Source organism: Plecotus auritus (genome assembly GCF_963455305.1).
Source record: "Plecotus auritus genome assembly, chromosome: 7".
NCBI classification, from domain to species: Eukaryota; Metazoa; Chordata; class Mammalia; order Chiroptera; family Vespertilionidae; genus Plecotus; species Plecotus auritus.
This window is the reverse complement of record NC_137774.1, coordinates 134,331,714-134,349,956: the sequence shown is the minus strand read 5'-3', so window position 1 is coordinate 134,349,956 and position 18,243 is coordinate 134,331,714. Positions and strand designations below refer to the sequence as shown.

Below are 18,243 nucleotides of genomic sequence, written 5' to 3'. Positions count from 1 at the left end.
TTTTAAGTTCTATTTGTTTTTCTCCTACTGCCAATACTCAGAAAAAAATATTTTCAAGGCTCACACAATAATACACATTAAAACACTAAGTAAAAACATCAGCATTAATTTTTTTTCTCAAATTAATTCTTTCTGCCATTGAAAACTCCAAATCAACTAGATGGGTTTTAATTTTCATTAGTTATTATAAACAGCATTTACCCCTCTCTCCACACCTCAAATGAATAACAATTTCTAGGGCTAGGGGGAAAAAAAGAAGAAATGTTAGTTTTGAAGCTGAAATGTAAAAGCTGTAAGTAACAAAAACAGGCTCAGAAAGCAAATGCCATCTCAACTATAATATCATCCTTGTGAAGAAAGAACGTATAACAAAAAGAGCTTATTACCATGTGACTTATCAACATGCTATGCTGAGCACAATGGGTGTAGCTTCCTATAAGCTACAATGGTGCATGACTGTCTTTATGGAACTGTAACCTCCCTACCTGAAAAATTAGAAACCTTTCAAATTGAGATAAAGTTAAAGCTGTAGGCAAGTCTATACCTTATTTTCTACTTCACAGCTAAGAGTTTGTAACAATATCTATTAAATACACATCAGGTCACATACAACACAGGACAGAGCTGCATGTGAAATTGGTTTAAAACCTAAAACATAAAGAAAAAATGGCTCTCAAAAGGACAGAATTTCATTGACTTTCTAAGAACAGCAAATAACCAATGACTGAAATACAACATTAGCAATAGATAATGGTCATTTCTACTAAATTGAAAAAGCCTTGCATTTTGAATCAAGGCTATAAAAAGCTTCATGATGTGCTTGGCATTCCTCTCTTATGTTATATTTCATTTTTCATTTTAAAAAATCCATAGTAAGTTCAAAACATTTTCATACTTAAAGGATCTACTATAAAAATAAAAATCTGAATTCTAAACAAAGAAGTTAAGAGCCCTATTCCATCAAACATTTCTCCATTTGCAATTCATCTTGGTAATAGAGACAGAACCTGGGTAAATGCATATAGGACTTGAGGCAGGAGATTTTTCTTGCTCAATGCATAATTCATGTGCTCCGCCTGCAAAGTGTGTAAAATGAGAATTTCACACCGCAGCATGAGCCATGGAGCTGCAGAGAAAAGGCAGATGAAATCATATTTTACTGTGTGAATTTTATTCCTTACCCTCCCAATATTTATACAAAACCATCATTGACAAACCAAACACATTGACAGATCACCCACTGTTTCCATTGTGTTAGTACTTGAGAAGATATCAGGCAGAAACACAGATAATTTGTTTTTGTATATATTTTTTTAAATAGAGAATTAGGTTTTTAACAGCTGAGTGATTGTATTGGTCTTTTATAAGGACAACAGTAAACTGATCTTAAAATCTCACTACAAAAAAACCTAGCTATCAATTCATCACCCTCAAACCCCCATTTTGTTTCTATGGTATTCGATTATACACCTCAACACATCAACATTTTTAAAATGAAATACAAAGTTATAGGGTTAAGAAACTAATTTCTATTTAATATATGTCATTTCAAATAATAAATAAAAGATCCTGGAAATTCTTATTAAGCTCCAAATAATACAAAGTTATGTTTGTATTATATCTGTAAATATATCTGTAAAGATTTTTTATGCATTATGCATGCTGATTTTTTTTTTAAAAGCAAGTAGGGAAAAAAAGATCTTACACGACAAGCACCAAATATGCTTCCTAAGAGGAAACTATTGCAAAGAGGTTTGAAATTTAAACCACAGAACAGGTTAAGTATGTAAAATTTGTTAAACCCATACCATGCTGTGTCATCAACAAAAATTCAAGGCTAATTTTTAGCCTCACACAGCAAGTTATTTGCATGAAATATTTTCAATTAAAATTAGCAATCAAGTACTATTTAAAGACTCTCTTGCCTTCAAATCATCTAACAATTTTGATTTTAAAAATCTGAGGCTCACACTTACACTCTTCTTTAAGACAAAAAAGTACATCACCAGTAAATTAAGACTTCTTTATAGGATAAAAATTAGTCTAAACCGTTAAACAAATCTACCCTATTAAATTATATCTACTTCAATAAGAAAGCTTGTTAAATGGCCTTTACTATTATTTAAAGATTTCAATTGAAGTCAAATAATATTTTTATTCTGGAGAACTTAAAACGTCATCAACTAAACTGGGAAAGGCATAAATTGAAAGAGGCAAAGCTTTGAATTTCAAGAGTAAAAATCAATATTCTACGATATTCACTTAAGTTATATAAGTGCAACATACATAAATACTTGTGAAAACACAAGTAAAACTTGTTTCCTACATCTCAAATAGGGTAGAAAATAGTTCTTTCCATTCTTATCCATAATCTATCTCAGACTAATGCCAAAATCTTTTTAAACCCAATTATTTGGGGCAAAAGAATTATTTCATTAAAAAGACTAGATTCAAATTAAAATATTTCTCTATTATAGATATTTCGGAAACAAACCCTTAAAAATAAAAATGTGCTTTGCCCATCAAAATAATTGTAACTGAAAAACAAGATAACTTCCTTTGGTCATTACTGACAATATCTGATCTCAATTAAGGACATCTCTCAATCAATAATACAAAGAGCCTGGCCAGCGTGGCTTAGTGGTTTAGTGTCGACCCATGAACTAGGAGGTCACAGTTCAATTCCAGGTCAGAGCACAGGCCTGGGTTGTGAGCTTGATCCCCAGTAGGGGGTGTGTGGGAGACAGCTGATCATTGATGTTTCTATCTCTCCATCTCCCTTCCTCTCTCTGAAAAAATAAAGTAAAATATAAAAAATACAACCTTACAAACATAACACCAGAATGTATGACTATAGTTTTGCGTCCTATGAATCTGCTGGGGCATAGTGTCAAATGACAAACACTTCAGCAACGTAATTCAACAGAGATTCTTACCATTTGACTGTCCCTACACCATTCACATGAGTAATACCCTCTCATCAATAATGGTTTTTATTTCATGAAGTCTTTCTCAACTACAAGTGGAGGGACCACCCTTTGATAAGGGGCCACTTTCTCCTCAGCTTGTATTTCCTGTAATAAGAGAAGTGTAAGAGGAAGAACAAAGACATAGAAATGGAAAAGTATACAGCATGTTAAGAGAACAAAAAATAGTATATTGGGATCAGAACACAGGGAACACAAAGGGGTTTAAGTCTAGAAAGGAAGGTTTGGACATGTTAGTCTGAGGATTTACTGAACTTGAATGATAATGGAGCATCATTATAGGTAATGTGAGCATTAATCTGGCAGCTGCACAGAAGGACTGGGATTGGGGAAGCTCTGCGAATGACCAATGGCAATGGTCTATGAGTGAGGTAATAAAGAACTGACCCAGAATGGTGGTGGTAGAAAAAGAAGAAACAGGTATGAGAAATAACACACAGAACCTCTAAGACTTGGCAACTGTATGAACATGCAGGATGAGGGGGGAATCAAAGACAACTCTGGGGCTACAGATCTGGGAGAAAAAAGTCTGGTACCAAATGGCAAATCATGTGTCCTTCTGGCTGTATCGATAGGTTTTGGAAACCAGTGGCTCCTGACAGATCTAAGAAATTGGCTTGAATTTGGGGAAAAAATGTTATAGCTGTTGTAGGGACTTAGAAATGTTATTATGGAAGATGTCATATAAGTTTTAGTTAAAACTATAGGAGTGAATAGGTCTCACAATAGGAAAACTTGTAGCGAAATAAAAAGACAAAACAAAATAATTCACATTAACTTTTATTTATTAATGTATTTTTAAATTAAATTTATTGGAGTGACACTGGTTAAAAAGATTAATTTTAATACTTTACAGGTCTCAAGTATACAATGCTATCATATACACAGATGATGTATCATAATATTTTTGAAAAATAATATATACTAAGCACTAACTTTGGGGCAATGTTCACACTTGGGTGTCAAAAGGTGGTAAAAGTGAAGCAATCGAAAGACTGAAAGGTCAAAGAAGTCAGAAGAAAAAGGATGCAGAGTTTCAATTAGTAAAGGAAGAGTCATAAAAGTTCCGAGAAGGATAATTACTGAGAGAAGACCACTGGGTTGGGGGAAGATCACGGTTGACTTTTCAGAGTAATATCTGTAAGAAGTGATAAAAGTGAAAACCAATTTGAAAGGGACTAAGAAATAATGAAGAGGCAGTAAATGAAGAATATCTAGATTATTTTTCTCAACTCTCATTGTCATACACTCTCACTGTCTCTGACTCTCTTCAACTCCCTCCTCCCTCTCTCTCTAAATGCTGGGAAAAACTTGAATGCTTTGGTTAGCGGAAGAAGCATTATGGAAGAAAAAGACTAAAGGTGCAAAGGAAACTGATGATTCTCAACAAAACAAGGCCAAAAGGAAGTAGGACTTATTCTTGGTTCAGTGGATAGGGTCACTTACTCAGAGCTACCAGTATTCAAAGAAAAATAAGGGTAAATAGATTATGTGCTAGAGAGCAGAGAGTGGTAGGAGACACTCACAGCATATCGGCAGCTCAGTATTCTGCAGGAAGTGGACGAGATCACAGGCTGCAAGTAAGGGGTCAGCCCTGAATGTTGACTTATAACTTGAATGGTATAAAAAGAGGAAAAAAACATACAGAAGACATAAGAGTTATTAAAAAATGTTGGTTCTTTTTAGCATTGGTGTTCTATAATGCTAATATTGTTGCTCTCTCATGGAATTAATGTTCAAGTGAAAAAATGTTAATACTGCTCTGGCTAGTGTTTCCCAGTGGTTAGAGCATCAACCCACACATTGAAGGGTTGCAGGTTTGATTACTGGTCAAGGGAACATACCTGGGTTACAGGTTCATTATCTGGCCCTAGTCGGGGTGCATGTGGGAATCAACCAATCGATGTGTCTCTCTCATATCGATCTCTCTAAATATATCTTTTTTTCTCTCTCTCTTCCTCCCTCTTCTCTCCCCTGTCTCTATCTAAAAGTTAACACTGATGTTTTGTATTTATATAGTGCTTTACAATGATTTTCCACATTAGATTTTTTATAACAGCACCTGAAAGAAGTAAAGTAGTTATTAGCATTTCTACTTTATAGATGAGGAAACCGAAGGTTAAAGATATTATCGCCCAACAAGTACAAGACTATGCCTATCCCATAGACCACCATATTCAAGGTACCTCAAGTTCTCATTTTCATGCTCAGTATTCCCAAAACACATTGTCCAAATAAAAGAAATGAAAGAAAAAGAGTAAAAGCATAGGATCTAGTTTGGCTGCAGATTTAAGTCTTATGAATTTTCAGGACTAAAATACTGTCATACTAAATTAATGTAAAGCACCCACCATCTGCCTTTATTACTCATAATTTAGAGCAGAAGCCACAACACTTGGTGTAAGAAGGACTCTTCTATAATCACAGAGTTGCCAATGATTAGAAAATTGGTATACTTATAATTGCATGGTAGACTCCAAATCACTCAGAAAAAAGTAGAAAGAAAAAAACAGTTATGGGGTTCCAAGGTAGAAAATATTCTAACTAATAAATTAAAACAACCCATCCTGTCTGTCTATTACAGACAGGAAAAGGCATTCTATTATAGAGAAAGTAAGCGACATAAGCAAAACACATAGACCTAAAACTATTAACAACATGAAGAAAGCCTGAATTTCTCAAGAGTCTTGAATCATTGAAATACTTTGAAATTTTATGATTTTCTACAGTAAAATATTTTCAATTACAAAGAAATGTAATCTGCATTGATAGTTTTTAACAAACAAGAACCAAATTGAATTACTGATCTGCGGTACCTCTGTGGCTTTTTAATGGGGTCCTAAACCCCTGCTTCCAATACTATACAGGCTCTAATTTTTCAACGTTTACGAAACTTCATAAGATAACTTGTAATACATTAAACAATGAAGAATTAAAAAAAAAGAATAACTCATTTTAATTCCACCTGCTTGACATTCACTGATTTCTTGCTTGGTCATTTTTAAAAACACTGACTTCTTAATCTGGTTATGTTTACTGTTAATTTCTAAAGCCCCTTTATTTCATTTTAAATAACACCTTAAGCTTTTTTTTGTAATTTAATATAAGTAGAAAATGAGAGGATATCAAACTCACTATGTAATAAGTTTTATACAAGGCCAGGTTAATAAACCTGCAAGATTTTATGTAATTTTTTTTAAAAAATCTTAGATATATCTATATATATAAAAGCCTAAGCGACCGTCCAACTGTCTGACTGGTATCTATGACGCGCAATGGCCACCAGGGGGCAGACGCTCCAACCAGTAGCTATGATGCGCACTGACCACCAGGGGCAGATGCTCAATGCAGGAGCTGCCGAGCTGCGGTGACTTGGCAGCTGCGGTTCTTGGGTGATGCAACTGGAACCAGAGAGGCGGGAGCCTCATTCCGGGGTGCATCACCTGAGAACCACCCTCTTGCAATCTGGGACCCCTCGGGGGATGTCGAAGAGCGGGTTTCGGCCCAATCCCCACAGGCCAAGCCGAGGGACCACCTGTGCACAAATCTGTGCACTGAGCTTTTAGTATATAATATAGAGACAAGTTTTGAATATAAATTCAAATTTAAAATAGGTTTTGCTATACGCAAGGATATTTGAAAGATGGTAAGACAAATATTAACCAATTTTAAACATGCTTATTCTTTAACAATAAATCTCTGAATAGAGGAGGGCAATTATATACTTCAATGGATTTATTTTCATCCTTGGCTACTCCAATGAGAAACTGATAAATATAGAACAAATAAATGAAGGAAAAAACTATTAAGTATAATATTTGCTTTTGATTTCAAATATTCTTTTATTATATAAAAAGTATTTTTTATTTCTGAAAGATGTTTTATCAATAATAAATGTTGTCTTATTGAATTCTTTTTCAGCAAAAAAAATAAAAAATTGAATTCAATTTAAAAGATAAGACTTGACCATATTTTCAACATATAGAATACAGTTTATTTTTTAAAAACCTCATTTGAGCCCAGCTGGTGTGATTCAGTGGTTGAGCATCGGACCATGAACCAGGTCAGGTTCCATTCCCGGTCAGGGCAAATGCCTGAATTGCAAGCTCCATTCCCAGTAGGGGGCATGCAGAAGACAGACGATTAATGATGTTTCTCTCTCATCAATGTTTCTATCTCTCTATCCCCCTCTCTAAAATCAATTTAAACACACACACACACACACACACACACACACACACACACACAATAAAAAAGTTTAAAAATAAAACAAAACTGCATTTGAAGCCTAGCATCAACATGATCCATTTATAGGAAGGGAGTAATAACCAAAGATCAGAAAGATATTTATTAGGTTTGAATTTTGTATTAATAACTACATTTTTGCAATTTATACTTCTTTTTTTTTTCTTTTTTTGCTGCTAAGCAGACAAGGTTAAAGGTTAAAAATATATCAAAAAGTGTAACATTCTATTACATAAATGGTGCTTACCTTTGCTTTTAAATACATGGCTACTAAATTTTTATTAGTTAAGGAATGTATATCCTCTGATTAAAGCTTTAAAAATATTATCCAAAATACCTGATATTTTAAAAAAGGTTATTAGTCTCAATTTCGTAGGCCACATTTACATTTATATTCCTTTGCTCAATACTATTTCTGTACTTCCTTTTATTTCCCCTTTAGCAAAGACTCCCTTGTCACAACCTAGCCAAGAACAAAGGCCATACTCATAACTACTGAGCTCTTTAATTTCAATGGCAAATGATGAGGTTAAAAAAAGTTTCTAACTTCTCTACAGGGTTGAGTTATAAGGGAAGCAATTACCTAGAAAAAAATGTAACATCAGAGGTGTGGATGAATGAAGATAGTGTTTTAGTTGTCAGAGACAATATTAAATTCCTTTCCTAGATTCTTGATTTTCTATAACACTATTTTCACAAATATTTATTCTTAACTGGGAAAAGGCTATGAAAACATTTATTTTCAATTGCAACAAATGTGTAACCTCTTACCTTGGTGACTTTTCTGGATTTAGATTCACTTTCTGATTTTGATTCAGATTCTGAAGAACTGTCTTCTATTGAACTAGATTCTCCACTGGAAGAACCTGAAGTTTCAGATTTTTCATTTTCCATCTCCCCATCTTCGGAATCACTATGTATAAGAATAAATTTTGAAATATAAACTTTAAATCCTTTATATAAACAAGTTTAAGTAGTTTGAAAAAAATCAAATGACAAATGTTCTATTTGTCCAGTTTGCCTATAAATCCTAACATTCACTAGAGAAGAGTATTTCACTGAGAACCACTTCTTCTTAGTATTTAAAAAGATGATGGCCGAAACCGGTTTGGCTCAGTGGATAGAGCGTCGGCCTGCGGACTGAAAGGTCCCGGGTTCGATTCCGGTCAAGGGCATGTACCTTGGTTGCGGGCACATCCCCAGTGGGAGGTGTGCAGGAGGCAGCTGATCGATGTTTCTAGCTCTCTATCCCTCTCCCTTCCTCTCTGTGAAATATCAATAAAATATATTAAATAAATAAATAAATAAATAAATAAAAAATAAAAAGATGATGGCCTGGCTGGTGTGGCTCAGTGAGTGTCGACCTATGAACCAGGAGGTCATGGTTTGATTCCCCAGTCAGGGCACATGCCCAAGTTGTAGGTTTGATCCCCCAGTAGGGGGCGAGTAGGAGGCAGCTGATCAATGATTCTCTCTCATCACTGATGTTTCTATCTCACCCCCTTCCTCTCTGAAATCAATAAAAATACATTTAAATAAATAATAGATAGATGAAAAATATGGTTTTAAAATCCCAGAATATAGTGAACTAATAATATAGGTTGTATTATCTATAACCAAATAAATTAGATCCCATTCAAAACTAATTATACCACATCACACAATCTCAAATGCAAAAGATCATAAAATAACCTAAAATTATATCCTAAACTGAAAAAACTAATAATTGAATGTTTGATTTACCAGGAATATATATTAAGTGCTAACAGTAATGACTTTAAAGATACTTAGGCTGATTTTAAAAAGCTGTCTCAAATTATTAAGTGTTCGTTAATAAGTTTAAGTATTTATACATGTACTTTTGCTAAAATAGACTTGCATTTTATAAATTTTTCTGTCCAAGAAAATTATTTACCTATGTTCCTAAATGACCCTAAAACATATCATATGAGAAAATGTTACCCAGTTCAAAAGAGAATTCTTCTAATGCACTTAGTCTTACTTTAAAAAAAAGTAGGATAACCAAATACAAATTTTTAAAATACCAAATGATCAAATCTAAGTGTGGATGCCATTCATTCGTTTATTCACTCTGTCCCTCATTTAACAAATATGTGATTGCCCACAATGTGTTTGCACTGCTAGGTGCTGAGGATAACAATGGTTAGTAAGATACAGATGATCTCCATGTGCCTTCCTTACACAGTCTGCTGTCCCTGAAGACACAGAGAAGTAAGGTGCCATTGACAAGAAAGTATGGTAAGTAATAAAGTATAGTGTATCATAAGAACATGTGGAGGGGCATCTCAACAAAGGTTGCTTTCCTGGGAGATGGCAAAGAAAGAATCTCAAGAACTTGAGGAATTCGCCCAAACCTATAGGTATTGCAAGCTAAACCTGATGGCAACTGTGTGGCTTTCGTTCTTCACCCTGAGGGCTAATTAAAGCTCAATCTGGAGATTCCTTATAAGATTCCAGCAAAGAAGATTGAGGAGAGCCTATATGATCAATTACTATTCTTCTTGTGTTTATACAAATAATCAGGCCAAATTGAAGCTGGTTTTAATGCAGCAAATAAATTGGTCATAATTTGTCTCTTTGGTAAAAATGAGGATGATTTTAAGGGGAAAAACTGTTTCAATAGAATCTGTAATAAATAGTTGTGAATATTAGAATCTAATTCAGTTAATTGTCTTCAAAATTTTGTCACCCGTAAACTGAACTGAATTACGAATTTTTTTGTTTTCTTAAATATTTGGCTATAACCCTCCAAACTAATGTTTCCTTTCTCTCCCATCTTTTGACTTGGAATTATTGAGAACTAAAAATTTTGTTTCTGAGCTTTGTACTCGCAAATTATAGCCAAAGGACTTGATATAACCTTGAAAAATAGCCACAAAAGCTCATTCATAATCATCATGACTGATGCTGTGTAAACCATGCAGAATTTACATCACCAGAGATATTCAAATAAGATATGCAGATAAGGAGAATCTATCAGATTGTCACTGCTTGCTTTCATTCTAGGAAAAAAACAACAACTTTGAGACTTACATCTAAAAATCTCAACTGACAGCCTTACAGACTTAGAAACTGGTTTGTAATTTGCTTTGGTCATTAACCTTTGTCTTTTTCCTTCTGTTTCCAGAGGCATACCCTTATTAAATACCCGACTGCTTGTTTACACAACATAGGTCTCACTTTGGGAGCCCACCTGCATCACTGCCTTCTGAACTGAGACTCAACAATTTCACTGAACTGAGTTAGTATCAGGATTACATGAAATATGGAGCAATCTACCAACTTTGATTCTGGATATAACAATTAAATATTAAGATGATGATGCTTTGGGGATTCTGGACCATCACTACTTTGGAAGAATCAGCTAACAGACTGTTCCAGTCTGGGATCCCAATTCCCTTGTCTACCTTAGATCAGGCAGGAAGAGATTTCCATACCCTATATGTGCAGGGACTACAGCCCTTGTCAGCAGGAAGCGGTTACTGAAGACCAACCGACCTCCCTCAGCAACCCTAACAGATTTCAGGGATAGACTTCACTGAGAGGAAATGAGACAGGCTAATAAACCAGGACAAGCAGAATAGGGAAACTGAGACAGTTAAGTGGACAAGCAGCTTACAGCCATCTGGTAAATCTTATCTTCCCTAATCAAGGACACTTAGTGCTAATGGTTTACACTTTTCTTCCCAACCAAATGAAAGATAACAGAAATCCACTTAGTGCCATTTGTGCCCATGATACCCAAGGACAGATGAAGTCACTGGGAATAAATCTCATTTTGGCACATCAGCATAAAGCTGATGAATATCCTATTGAGATCCTCCCCCAAGATCTCCCCTAAATTCCCAGCCTTTAAAACCCTCAGGCAAAGGACCCAGCAGGTGCTCTCCCTCTCAGGAGCCTATGGGAACTTTCCCCTTCCCCCTCCTAATCCCCCCAAGGCTTGTTAACTGTGCCTTTCTCTGTCCAGAGCTCCAAGAGCCCTTCTGCCTCTGTAACTTGTTTCCTGAGCCTATGCAGCCCAGCTGGCTCACTTCTACTACCTCTGTAACTTTCTAAATAAACTATCTTTTATGATTTGAAAAAAAGAAGAATAAAAGAATGTATCTTGTGCCAGGCATATTAGGAACTTCATACCAATCATCTAATATGACATTCCACCATATTTTTACTGGGCATTATAATCCTACTAGTGGCCCGGTGCATGGATTTGTGCATATTGAAAGGAAATTAATTAGAAGATTCATGCAGTAATTACATTACTGCAAAAAATTACATGTCAAAATAGTATATATAATATCCTATATAATAAAGCGGTAATGTGCAAATTGACCATCACTCTAACACACAAGATGGCCGCCCCCATGTGGACACCAGATGGCCACCACAAGATGGCCGGGAGGGGAGGGCAGTTGTGGGTGATCAGGCCAGCAGGGGAGGGCAGTTAGGAGGGACCAGGCCTGAAAGGGAGGGCAATGGAGGCGATCAGGCCAGCAGGGGAAGGCAGTTAGGAGGGACCAGGCCGGCAGAGGAGGGCAGTTGGGGCGACCAGGCATGCAGGGGAGGACAGTTGCGGGGGACCCAGACCTGCAGGGGAGGGCAGTTGGGGGGGACCAGACCTGAAGGGGAGGGCAGTTGGGGGAGACCAGGCTGGCAGGGGAGGACAGTTGGGGGGAACCTAGGCCTAAAGGGGAAGGCAACTGGGGGGGACCAGGCCTACAGGGGAGGGCAGTTGGGGGCAACCAGGCCTGCAGGGGAGGGCAGTTAGGGGTGACCAGGCCAGTGGGGGTGGGGAGCAGTTAGGGGCAATCGGGCCGGCAGGGGAGCAGTTAGTCGTCAATCAAGCTGGCAGGGGAGTGGTTAGGGGGTGATCAGGCTGGCAGGCAGAAGCAATTAGGGACAATCAGGTGGGCAGGCAGGCGAGCGGTTAGGAGCCAGCAGTCCTGGATTGTGAGAGGGCAGTCAGACATCTCTTGAGGGGTCCCAGACTGGAAGGGTGCAGGCTGGGCTGAGGGACACACACCCCGCCCCCCGTGCACGAATTTCATGCACCAGGCCTCTAGTAGTATTACAGAATTAAAACACGTGTGCGATTGGCACCAGGGAGAGCTTTATACGTATCGCACAGTCACCGTTTATTTTTAAATTGTCAGTGGGCGTCATATGTACCAGCCGGTCGGTCGGACGGTTGATGAATAAATCGTGATGTGGTTCATGTTGAATGTCAACAAAAGCAACCAAATTCATGATCGACAATGACAGATCAAAACACACGCATGTGATTGGCACCAGCGAGAGCTTTATATGTATTGTGCATGTGCGAATCAACATTTATTTTTAAATTGCCAGTGCGTGTCATATGTACCGGCAGGTTGGTCAGTTGGTCACTTAGCCTTTTATATATATAGATAGACTAGAGGCCGATGCATGAAATTCATGCAAGGGGCTCAGCCCTCGCAGCCTCAGCGGTTGCCCTCAGCCGTCACAGCCACAGCAATTGCCTTGGCCATCGCAGCCCGGCTTCATTCGGAAGGTCGTTTGGCTGTCCAGTCTAATTAGCATATTACGCTTTTATTATTATAGATAATATTCAGGAAGGTTAAGTAACTTGCTCAAGGATACATAGCCAGGAGGGGTAGAACTGTAATTTGAACTCATGTCTGTCTTATTCTAAAGATCATATTTACCCTACTACACCATAATAGCTCCCTTCAACTGAACATACTTGGGAGCATAAAACTCAAATTTAGTAAAAAATAATTATGATTAGCAAAGGGGTTTTTTGAAGATAATTAAAGCTTCCTAGCTTTAAAAAACTACCATGTAGTTATACACTGGCAAAATTTAAAAAAATTCTGAGAGACAGGCAGAAAAACACATGGGAAGGGAGAGTGGTGAGGCAAGGGAAGAATCAATAGTTCCTACAATTGATTTTCTGTGAAGGAAATATGATTGCTGTTTATTAAAAATGGAGTCATGGTAACATCTCAGAGCACATGTAATTATATTTGATGACTAAAAAATATGTTGTTGTTTTTCCCCTAGCTAAGAATAGCAATTTATTATCCCCAATTCAATAGTTAAAACATGTACTTAAAAATACAAGGTTGGAATGCATCTGAGATTCCCTTTGATGCATTCAACAATTCTTTTAAACTCAAACATGAATAAGAGAAAAGTCCATTTCTGAAAGAAAAAAATAATGAAACTAATCTAATACATGGTTATAAATTTCTAGCATACTGGCTTTTGCTATCTGAAAAGATATTTAGTGCACTGAACCAAACTTTCCTTTCCTAGAAATAAGACACTTTTTATAAACTATGTAATCATAGCTATTCTGATATTAAACTAGAAGTACAGAATTTCTCTCAAAGAAAAGTCTATTACAAACCAAGTAACTCCTTTGTTGCAACAAGTGAGTAATTCTGAATATATTTAACTTCCAGCTTTTGAGATAAGATTTAAAGGTATAAGTGTTATTTTGTTATGCATCACTCAATTTTGATGGGTAATTATTGTTTACCTTACTGCTTAGAGTTTCAGATGTTAATCTAATGAAAAGAATTTACTGGTAACTAGCTTTTTAACTTTGCAATGATGAAAAGCCTGTATTAATTTAACCTACAGATTTCATTTGTTCTGAACAGGAAAAACAATATAAATCACTTTTAAAATCATTAAATCCTGACTTAAATTAATAAAGTCATAATTAGGGTATTATGCTGTGTTTGTTATGGAAGTGGCAGGGCGAACTGCTTTAATTACTGTCTGTAATAAAAGGAGCAGAGAGCGTACTGCGCCCCAATCAGTGCTGTCAGCCACGACTGAGCTGGGCTGCAAGCTCATCAAGGGAGCGGGCAGCAGGCCCCTAGGAAGGGCCATCGTGTCTGCTGAGGCCACACACTGACAGCAGGGAGGAAAACAGACTCTTACAATCCAAGGTATCAGCCCCAATTACTCAACATTTTAATGACACTTTAATACACGATAATGTTGTTGATAATGGGAGATCTTAAAAAGCACTAGCACTTAAATATCTTATGACCGTCTTCCTTCACAGCCTCTGACTCTAATATTTGGATCATAATCTTTTTAATATAACATTATTTAGAAAAATCAATTGTCTTAGTTACATAATGGCAAAGTCTCGGAGGATTTAATTTTAGCCCTCAGTAAAACTGCTACGGAAGGTAATTAAGTGTTTCATACCTACTGCCTGATCACTTACCTCAGCCTTCCAAGGTCATACCAATTTTTGAAATGTAGCCCCAAGATTTGTTCAAGTTCAAAATGAAAATGAAGCATTGTAAGTAGTAGAATAATGTGAACTAGAATTCTAAATTAATTTTACAGGATACAATATCTGTTCAGGAAAAAATACACACACTCATTTTCTCAGTCTATGAATTAAAGGGAAATCTTAGCCTGGAGGAAAATGCCAGAGAACATTTTTTAAAGAAAATAACTTACTCTCTTCCTTTGGTTTTGGAGTTCCTCTTGGCCTTTCTTTTGTTTTCTACTTCTGACTCACTTCCACTCTCACTCTCACTGGAGGAGTCCTCGCTGCTGTCTTCACTGTCTCCTTCCTCCCCTTGTTCTCCACTTTCACTTCCAGATTCACTCTCTGAGAAACAACAACAAAACAAAACAGGCGCTCTTTGATTTATAGCCATTTACTTATACATAAGGACACAAGTAAGTGTCAATATTCATCACAAATGAAACCAGATGTTGAACTTTAGTTTACTGGCCCCACTTGTTCACACTATTGCCACACCCATCATTTGGATTTCTGGAACCCTGCAGCAAGGTGAGTGTGGAGGGACTCCGGACACAGGAGGGCTCTGATAATGACTGGGAAAGCAAGCAAAGATGAACCAAATAAGTACACTAAATCTGAGAGAATCTCGCTTCTCAAACCTATAAGTACCTAGCTATGGCAAAAAAAAAAAAATGTGAAGAATATAGAGATAAAAAAATAATTTTAAGTTCTTCTATTGATAATAGTAAATTTTATTTAGAGGAGAAAAAGGTAACAAACAGTTGAATTTCTTAAGAACAAATTTTGAGAGGGAAATGAATTATTCAAATCATCTCAAAACATTTCTAAATTCAAATGCAACAAGCAAAATTACTAATTTAAAGTTATTACTTACTTTAGTTAGTATAGGAGTTTTCCACAGGTCAAAGAGATAAAGAATTTTCCTTTAATTTTTTAATGTATAAATTATGGTATATAGGACTCTTTGTAGAAGTGTTGCATATAGTATATTTATGTGTATTTTATTTTATTTTTTTGGTTAATCCTCACCCGAGGATATTTTATCCATTGATTTTAGAGAGAGTGAAAAGGGGAGAGGGAGAGGGAGAGGGAGAGGGAGAGGGAGAGGGAGAGGGAGAGGGAGAGGGAGAGGGGACGGGAAGGGGTAGGGGTAGGGAGAGAGAAACATAGATGTGAGAAAGACACCTGAAACTAATATAATACTGAATCTCAACTACAATTGAGAAATAAAAAATGATTTTTAAAAAAGGCATCTAACGCTATCTCTTCATTGATCAGATATAGAGAAAGGTAAGTACCTTGTTGAATTTGCAAAGCTAAAACCCAGGATTTTGATTTAACATTCTTTTCATTGTATATGGTTGTTCTCAACTTTTAATTCTTCGTTTCTTTATAATACACAAGGGATTTATTAATTTTAGCTTTATCTCTATATAGGTTCAAGTAGAAATAAGAGTATAAAATGGATGAAGAACAGATTGCTCAATATTTAAATAAACTTTACATTTTTATAAAAGAAAGTTACTTTTAAAGGCGCCATTAAAGACTTATCAAATGCAAAATCATAATTTTCAATGCACCAATGAATATAACAGGTAGTGTGAGTTAGAATTCAGAAAATCATGAGTTCCTTTTTCAGCTCTATCATTTATTAGCTATGTGTCTAAGAGGCAATGTCAAATAAGAAGGGACTGGAGCCCTGGCTTGTATGCTCAGTGGTTAGAGTGTCATCCCATGCACCAAAGAGTCTTGGATTCAATTCCTGGTCAGAGGACATAATCAGGCTGCAGGTTCGATCCACAGCTGAGGCTCATGCATGAGGCAACTGATAGATGTTTCTCTCTCTCTCTTTCTCCCTAAAAAAAATAAATTAATTTTAAAAAAAAAAAATAAAGGAAGGGCCCTAGTTGTTTTGGCTCAGTGAGCATCGACCTGAGGACTGAAGGGTCCCAGGTTGGGTTCTGGTCAATGGCACGTGGCTTGGTTGCAGGCTTGATCCCAGTTGGGGCATGTACGGGAGACAACCAATCAATGTGTCTCTCTCACATCGATGTTTCTCTCTCTGTGTCACCATGTTCCCCTCCCACTCTGTCTAAAAATCAATGGAAAAAATATCCTCAGGTGAGGATTAACAATAAACAAAAGGGCAGGGGGATTGGAAATTACTTTGAAAAGTAAACAGTGATATGTAAATGTAAGGAATTATTGGAATAGCATAAACCTTTTTTAAACTCACTTGTCGAATTTTATATACTAGGCCTTATTGTTTTGTTGGGGGCATATCATATAAGCTACAGTGAATAATGTTTTTTTAATAAATTATAAAGCCCACCACTGTCACTGCTGCTATCAGAAGAGTCCTCTTCCTCCTCAGATTCAGAATAAAATTTCTTAGCAGGTTTCTCTTTCTTTGCTTTTCCTGATGGAGTCCATTCTTTTGCCTGTTTAAAAAGACAAAAAAGTAGAAATGTAAATATAAAGAATTCAGATCATTCAATCAATGTGAACCCAGAAGAAAGTTTAAGGCCTCAACAGAGAAGGCAACTGTGACAAGTCCCGGCATTAAGGCTGACTCCCCTTTACTCCTGAATAGAAGAACACAAAGTCTCAGGGCCCATTTTATGTTAAATCAACAACCTTATTTTACATACAATGTTAAAGACTTCTGCATTTGTTGGTCTACAGAAGATTTAAAATAAAGTCTAGAAGAAATTAGGGCAATTAGAGGTAGATGCAATAATAGCAATAAAAAATGCAAGTTCACAGCCTAATCCTGACGTAAGAGAAAAGCAATGAAAATATTTAGGGTGGACAATAAATAGCCCTAACCTTTTCAACAGCCTAAACCTGGAGTAATCCTTGACTTCTCTCTTTCTCTCATTTCCTAAATGTATAATCCATCAAGAAAGCCTTTAGCCACCTTGTTCCTTTACCACCTTGGCCAGAGGCATCTCTGTCCTGAATTACTCCAACAGCCTCTTAACTGGCTATCATACTTCCATTCCCACCCCTAACCCCCACTCCAAGTTTGCTGACTCCCTAACCCCCACTCTGAGTTTGCTCAACACAGCAGCTAGGATAATTCTATTAAAATCTAAGTTGGACTATATTATTAACTATATTCTCTATACTGTACTTTATATCCTCGTGACTATTTTTGTAACTACCAATTTGTACTTCTTAATCCATTCACATTTTAATGACTATGTATGGTACCAAGTGGGTAGTAGAATTACTGGGGGAATCATGTCTTAAAATTATATCATTGTCTTACCACTACGCTGAACACCTGAAACTAATATAAAAGAATACTGAATGTCAACTATAATTAAAAATAAAATAAACATAAAACATAGTCCAATCAAGTCTGTTTGGCTTGAAACCCTGCAACCCATTTCACTCAGAGAAAAAACCCAAGTCTTTAGAACAGTCTGCATGGCCCTATATGCCCATGCCAGTCCCCTTGCCTACCTGACCTCCTTCTGCTGTTCTTCCTCCTTCCCATTCTGTTCCAGCCTTAGGGACTGGCAAGAGTCCGCCTTAGGGACTTTCCCCCTGCTATTCCTGCTTCCAGCTCCCCCAGGTGTCACCTCAGGGAGGACCACTCTATTTAAAATTCCAACCTCCCATGCTTTGCTCTAATATTTTTCCCCCATGACAGCACTTATTACTTTCTAACATACTAAATATACTACTTATATATTT

At 36.6% G+C, this 18,243-nt stretch overlaps 1 protein-coding gene across 4 annotated transcripts in view; it reads right to left on the bottom strand.

Annotated features, from left to right (window-relative positions):
- Positions 1-18,243, bottom strand: part of AP3B1 (adaptor related protein complex 3 subunit beta 1) — a 215,024-nt gene that overhangs the window by 73,545 nt on the left and 123,236 nt on the right. For all 4 annotated transcript variants that reach the window (XR_013961150.1, XR_013961151.1, XM_080679402.1 and 1 more), the window contains exons 18-20: positions 16,871-16,979; positions 14,727-14,880; positions 8,004-8,145 (exon numbers count right to left, since the gene is read on the bottom strand). Coding sequence is in view for 2 of the 4 variants with exons in the window: in XM_080679402.1 (XP_080535528.1) it covers positions 8,004-8,145; positions 14,727-14,880; positions 16,871-16,979 (405 nt within the window). In the remaining 2 variants the exon portion in view is untranslated. The remainder of the gene's footprint in view (positions 1-8,003; positions 8,146-14,726; positions 14,881-16,870; positions 16,980-18,243) is intronic.